The 7188-nt window shown below is 42.9% G+C and overlaps 2 protein-coding genes and 1 long non-coding RNA gene across 3 annotated transcripts in view; 1 reads left to right on the top strand and 2 right to left on the bottom strand.

The window, feature by feature from the left end:
* Positions 1–1183, bottom strand: part of LOC109470009 (Fanconi anemia group D2 protein-like) — a 68553-nt gene extending 67370 nt beyond the window's left edge. Inside the window, 1 exon segment of the mRNA XM_019768790.1 lies at positions 1042–1183. The gene's annotated coding sequence lies outside the window, so the exon portion shown is untranslated.
* A 102-nt stretch (positions 1184–1285) lies between these two features.
* On the top strand, positions 1286–4098 carry LOC109470010. The gene is made up of 3 exons (XR_002140228.1): positions 1286–1443; positions 2608–2735; positions 2934–4098. It is a non-coding gene; the product is annotated as an uncharacterized LOC109470010 (long non-coding RNA).
* Positions 4099–5039: 941 nt separating this feature from the next.
* On the bottom strand, positions 5040–7050 carry LOC109470002. Its single transcript, XM_019768780.1, has 3 exons — positions 6777–7050; positions 6109–6372; positions 5040–5941 (listed from the first exon to the last, which is right to left on the bottom strand). The coding sequence occupies exons 1-3, from the start codon at positions 6813–6815 to the stop codon at positions 5597–5599; spliced, it is 648 nt and encodes a 215-aa protein (XP_019624339.1). The 5' UTR covers positions 6816–7050; the 3' UTR covers positions 5040–5596.
* Positions 7051–7188: the final 138 nt, after the last annotated feature.

Raw genomic sequence — 7188 nt, 5'->3', positions numbered from 1 at the left:
GTGCGGCCGCTCGTCTCTGTGCCGACGGTCGAGTGGAGAGCGGACCGCCCCGCTTGCGCGGGGCCCCGCTCCCGGCGGCGGCGGCGAGACCGGTCGCCCGCCCCTGGCGTCCTCGCTACCTGGTTGATCCTGCCAGTAGTCATATGCTTGTCTCAAAGATCAAGCCATGCACGTGCAAGTTTGAACTGTCTCAGTGAACCTGCGAATGGCTCATTAAATCAGTTATGGTTCCTTTGATCGTCACATCCTACATGGATAACTGTGGTAATTCTAGAACTAATACATGCGGAAGAAGCGCCGACCTCACGGTCTGGCGTGCATTTATCAGACCAAGACCAACCCGGGGTTCGCCCCGGTCCCTTTGGTGACTCTGGATAACCCACCGGCGACAGATCATTCGAATGTCTGCCCTATCAACTTTCCGGTTATGTATATAAAAGACAAATAGATTTTATATACACACCGGGTGTGTACATAAAAGACAAATAGATTTTATATACACACCGGGTGTGTATGTAGCCACGTTCTTTTACATAAGGGGGTTTAAATATAGTGAGTGTGGATTTGGATTGAAGGGGTTTAACCCTGGATTTGGATGAAATTATAGGGGGGTCAAGTCGCTTGGATAGAATTTTTAAGGGGCTTAGGCCCCTGGATGAAGGGGGGTCAAGGCCCTTGGATAAAAATGAAAGGGGAGTCAAAAAGTAGAAAATCCAAGCTCTTCAACCCCCCCTCCTCAGTTATTTTTTTGAACGGCCCAATCTAATTATTCCGCTGGTGTATAATTTGTAGGGGAGTCGAGGACATGTATTTATATGCTCGCTCTGGCCTATCGTGCCTGCACAATCGACTTTTAAGAACTACTAGTATATCGAGGCAGTCAGTATATATTCATAGACGTTCAACTCCTGTACGTCTGATTCTTAGGAGGCAGCCGGCCGGCAAGACGGGATGTCTCCGCCCGCCACTGTTGTTTGTGATCGCACAAAAAAACATAATCACAGAACATTGGTTGATTCTGACAATTCAGGCACTTCTTACCTGGACGGAAATGAAGTCTGTTCTTCTGTTATGTTAGATCCTAATGTAAAAGGCCGTCGTTGTTGACCTGACGTAACGAAAATTCGTCAAAATTTACTGCTGCGCGGCCATCTTCTTGACTTTTCCCGCCAGATCAGATGTAACGCAAGTCTCGTCAGAAGTCTCGCGAGATCAGGTCAGCCTCTAGCAGCAATCTCCAAGCTGAAGATCTCGGACCAGCTGAGCATGGAGTAGCCAGGGTTCCAGACCCATAGCACACTGGACACAAATATCTCAGTGAGCCTGGGATATTTTGTGTCCAGTGTGCTTTGGGTCTGGCATCCAGGCTAAGCATGGAGGCAACTAGTTTGATCCCATGCTACAGACCCTATCCTATAATACCTTCGCCAAGAATTGACGAAGGTTAACACACGTTATGTTTTCCTGGCCGTGTGTCTGTCTGTCTGTCTGTCTGTCTGTCTGTCAACAGCATAACTCGAGAAAGCTTAGATGGATTATCTTGATATATTTGTAGGTGGGTCATGACACGTGGAACTGATTAGATTTTGGGCCCCCTAGCAGCTTGTTATGGTACTGCAGCTGAACTTCTGGCTTTGATATCTCGTGATCTGGACATGCTAGGGTCATGACATTTAGATGGTAGATCCCCCATCAGGGGCTATATGGGGGTGTAGCCGGGGCTCACATAACACCTTTGAGCCCCGGCAAAGATGAAGATGAAGCTCTTGGGCTGGGAATGAAGTGACATGAGTTTGAGCCAGCTAGCAGGTTGCTCTGGAACTGCAGGGGCGTTAGTTGAAAAATGTTTAAAGGCGGATAACTCAAGAACCAATTGATGGATCGTCGTGATTTTTAGCATGTTAACGTTATGTACCTGAAGTGATGCTTGACATAATAATACTACAATTATGCAAATATTAATGTAATTTGCATAATCAATGAGGAAATTCTATAAATAAGCTGCATTCTATGAAAGGACTATTCAAGCTTGTGTCATATGTAATTGCATGTAGAACGGCAGAAATATATACAGGCAGATATCAATTATGCAAATGAGGACTTAATTTGCATAATTAATGAGTAAATGTTATAATTACATAGTGGTAACTGCCTGTAATTTCATACTTGAGATATTTGAAAGTTATGTGAAGGTGAACATAATTAAACATAACTTATTCAAATAAGGACCTCATTTGCATAATTTATTAGGAAATACCATAATGGCATTCTTTGATAAGATAAGACTTCTGGTGTAGAATATGATCAACAGATATAATTGATGCAATACAGGATCCTATTTGCACAATCAGGGGGATAAATCTATAATTTCTTAGTCATAAAGGCTAACATCATTTGGCGAAGGTACGAGATCGTGGAACTCTAGTATAATTATAAAGCAAGTTTTGAACAAGGAATGAGAGATCCACCGCTTCTGTGACATCACATTATGTCATGCAGATAACACATGTGACTAGCAGCAGTGGATCATACATGTAACTTACATGTTTAGGTTACAGAAAGTAATTTAATTAATTGTTTGGTTTGATTTGGATGGTTCTGCTACAGACGAAACAAGCTGAACTTTGAAGCCGACTGTAACCAGATCCGAGTCACGCTGACACGACAGGACCAAGGTCACCAGCAGCTGAGACTCAAGGTCAAGGCCACAGGACAGGAACATGTCCTACAGCCTGGTAAACTTGAACTCTTGTTTTGAGAAACCATGAGAACTTTTATAATGATAAAAAGGAACAATTTTATTACTATCAACTTGTAGGTCATAATACAAGTAAGATTTCTGTATTTCATGAAATCTCCCCCAATAGTAGTAACAAGAATGTAAGTGAAATAGAACTTTATGTTGATCCTGAAATGTTTTCTATTTTTTCTAGGAGTACCTGTGGTGTTTTCTCGTCGAGCTGCCTCAATATTCCCACGGACAACCCTGTAGTTTAACTGTACATGTGCCTTCTTTAATTTGTAGAGTTAATATAGACCGGCAGTTAGACAGAATGTACTGCACCTGTGCTAAGCCTGGATTCGATTTCGATGGCTGTTTGGTGAGTGTTGCATCAGAATTTTCTGATACAAAAGTTTTAGAACTACAGCCTGGAAATCATCCTTATATTTGCAAATAAAACCTTAAATGAGACGCTCTGCTGGAGTGCTATGCACTTGGGTTTCGAACGGATGCAGTACGTTCTGCCGAGGGGCTACATATATAGACCAAAGTGCTGATCATGGGTGGCTTGAAATATGACTTACGGGTGATTTCTGTTATGCCATGTTAAGAGAAAAAATTATAGTTTGAAATAAATTGAGAGCTATTGTTAATAGTCTTCCTAGACTGGACTGCCAATGAATTGTTATATGATGATCTGTTCAATGCTTGAGCACTTAAAAGTAGCCTCTATTGTGAATGGAAAGTAATTTCATACAAGTGGTAAACTTAAATTTCATAGTAGCTCCTTTTTACTCCTTTGGTCTAATATAAAGTCAGGGTGTAAGGATCCATAAAATGGTAAAACAAGGACTAGAAGAACATATTTATTTTCTGTAGTTTGAGATGATAGATGTTTATTTCAGACTTATTTGAAAACAGTGACATTCTATAAAAGCCAAAGGAAAGAAATATATTATGTGTCTCGTATCTGAAAACTATTCAAGATTCTATACTTGTTTTTAGCTCAGAAGCACATTGTTTGAATATTTTGGACCTTGGTTCTTCTAAACAGTGTTGCTTTCAGCCACAATACAATACTACTGGTATTCAGAGAGTGGCTGTGCCACATTTTCTGCTTCTATATACATTTGTATGTACATTTCTGTAATGTTTTATGTTATATTATAGTCCTTTTTTGTAATTAAAGGGAAATATTCCCAAAGCAGTTCCCGTAGCAAGTATTGTTTTGCTTAACACTTTCAATATTTCTGATTCTTGGATTGTTGTATGATATGATGTCTGATGTGTGACATTTGCATTATATATACAGCTGACTTCTGTAGTTTTTGAAACTGAAAAAAGTTTATGGAGCTAAGAGAAGTAATAAAAACAAGAAAACAAAGAGGTATTGAAACTACAAGGTTTATATATTTATGTAGTTTCTTAACACAATCCACACAAAAGCAAGTACACCTGTCATTGATGCTGGATTCAGTTCACACACTGGCAGCCATACCTGTCCTTGGTGCTGAACACAATCTACACACGACCCAAGCATGTATACCTGCCCTTGGTGCTGAACTGATCCACACACAAGCAAGCATACCTTTCCTTAGCACTGAAATCCACACTCAAGCAAGCATACCTTTCCTTGGCACTGAAATCCACACACAAGCAAGCATACCTTTCCTTAGCACTGAAATCCACACACAAGCAAACATACCTTTCCTTGGCACAGAAATCCAAACACACACGGGCAAGCATACCTTTCCTTGGCACTGAAATCCACACACAGGCAAGCATACCTTCCCTTGGCACTGAAATCCACACTCAAGCAAGCATACCTTTCCTTGGCACTGAAATCTACACACAGTCAAGCATACCTTTTCTTGGCACTGAAATCCACACTCAAGCAAGCATACCTTTCCTTGGCACTGAAATCCACACTCAAGCAAGCATACCTTTCCTTGGCACTGAAATCCACACACAAGCAAGCATACCTTTCCTTGGCACTGAAATCCACACACAAGCAAGCATACCTTTCCTTGGCACTGAAATTGAAATCCACACACAAGCAAGCATACCTTTCCTTGGCACTGAAATCCACACACAGGCAAGCATACCTTTCCTTGGCACTGAAATCTACACACAGGCAAGCATACCTGTCCTTGGTACTAAACACCATCTGAGCCCAAGCAAACATACCTTTCCTTTGTACTGAACACAATCTACACACCGACAAGCCTCCCTGTCCTTGGTATTAAACATGACACTGACGACAAATAAGACAACATTTTCCCGACAATACTGTTTTCTTATTCGTAGAAACGGATGCTGCATGAAATTACATTGTAGGTCTGTAGGACCTGTCCATACAAGATGTAAAAGAAAACTGCAGCTTTTGTTTCGCACGAAACATGGGTTGTAAATAAGGTCAGGTCACGGGTACGTTCCATATATTTTAAGGATAAAATAAACAAAGTTTGAATGTGTATGAAGCTATATTGGCCTCGAAATCCAATTATTCAAGTAGATACAGTGCTTTGGTGATATGGCGGGGCATAATTTCATCAGCAGTATATCAGAACTCAGATAAGCATAGCGTGGATCAAAGTATAAGGGCCCCGTTCACGGTACAATTTGTCGCAAATAGACGTGTCCCACAGAGCCAGCGATCAGCACACCAACTGCTGCCAGCACGACGATGGCTTTGCTCCGTTTGATACGTTTCAGGCCACGGTAGTGCTTTCTCTTGTGGCTCTTCATAATGTCTGTTAGCACGGCATCCAAGTACAGATTCAAGTCTGTAGAGTTCTTCGTGAAGACATTGCCCATAGCACCATTGCGGTCAGTGCCCATGCTGTCGACGTCGCCGCTGACTTTCTTGTCAAGTCAAAGTGAGCAGTTCGGCTTGGGCTCCAGATGAGTCACCCTAGTGGCGGAGCTGTCGTCTGTCGCCGGGAAGGGAACTTTGAAAACGCGGCGACGAACTCGGACGTTGTTGCAGTGGTTTTCTCCGGGTGTGTAGCCCCAGTCGTGGGCCACTTCTTCTCCCTCTTCGTCACCGACTACATGTGGTGGGACGGTTGGGGCCTCGGTGGTACTGTCGGCGCCATCCGTGTGATCCTGCTCGACACGGAACCGCTTCCAGCCTTCAGAACGGAAAGTCTCCGTCTGTTTGTCAGGAACTTGGGCATTCTCTGTGTGGTCTGCCGGAGGAGTCATGCCAACGGGTACCTGCAAGTGAGTAGGAAGCACTGTAGTGACTGTACAGAATATCTTTAAGAATACTTAAAGGTACAGGTGAGAGAAGAAACGGAACCTTTATGCCAGTATTGCTTAATGGATTTTGTGAAGTGCCATAGACGGTCAAGGGTGTATCAATGATAATAGTAATATAATACCTTGGAAACGCGGCGACGAACTCGGACGTTGTTGCAGTGGTTTTCTCCGGTTGTGTAGCCCCAGTCGTGGGCCACTTCTGCCTCCTCGTCACCAACTACATGTGGTGGGACGGTTGGGGCCTCGGTGGTACTGTTGGCGCCTTCCGTGTGATTCTGCTCGACACGGAACCGCTTCCAGCCTTCAGAACGGAAAGTCTCCGTCTGGTTATCAAGAACTTGAGCATTCTCTGTGTGGTCTGCCGGAGGAGTCATGTCCATGGGAACCTGCAATTGAGTATAAAGCACTTTTCAAAATCCCATTTTTAAGCACATCTTTAAGCATACGTAAGGTACAGATGAGAGAAGAAACGGAAGCTTTATGCATTTTTTAAAGGTGTACTTAAAGAATTGATTTTGTGAAGTATCATTGACGGTCAATAGTGTGTATCAACGATAATAATAGTAATCGCGCTATTGAAAAATCATACCCGAAGGCTAATAAACTCTAAAATACACTCTACAACATCTGAATTTTTTAACTGATAGTTATTTGTTGTGTATTACAAGTACTAACATGCAGTGCTTATACGTAGATTGGCGGCACTGCCTCCTTTTCGGAGTTACAATTCTTTATTCCTATTATAAAACTTTATGTGCCTTCAAAAACCCTGTCATTTTCACCTTCTTACCATAGCATCGGGCGTCAGATGGGCATCAGTGGAGGCCATGCCGTCCGGACCGTTGTGAATTTCAGCGTCGTTTTCAACGAAGTCGCGCGGCTTCACCTAGTACCTGGACTCCTGTCCATCCGCTGGTGCGGGGAGAGACCTTCTGAATCTCCGCTTCCTGCTTGGTAGTCTCCCTTGCTCGTCGTACGGGGGAAGGTTGATGGTAGGCTTATCCTCACCAGTATTGGAGAGGGACTGTGTGGTCATACCCACAGCAGCAATCTAAGGGTGAAAAAGATTCACGGTCAGAATAAGGCCTGTGCGGCGTTAAAACTTTTGACTCGGAAATAACTCTGAACCACTTGTTAACTTCTTTTGAGATGTCAAAAGAATAAGGCAGATTATATGTAGTATACGATATACAAGAAAAGCC

This window comes from Branchiostoma belcheri, unplaced genomic scaffold (genome assembly GCF_001625305.1).
Source record: "Branchiostoma belcheri isolate BF01 breed outbred unplaced genomic scaffold, Haploidv18h27 scaffold215, whole genome shotgun sequence".
In the NCBI taxonomy this organism is placed as follows: Eukaryota; Metazoa; Chordata; class Leptocardii; order Amphioxiformes; family Branchiostomatidae; genus Branchiostoma; species Branchiostoma belcheri.
The sequence above is the reverse complement of the archived record's forward strand: the minus strand, read 5'-3'. Positions and strand labels throughout refer to the sequence as shown.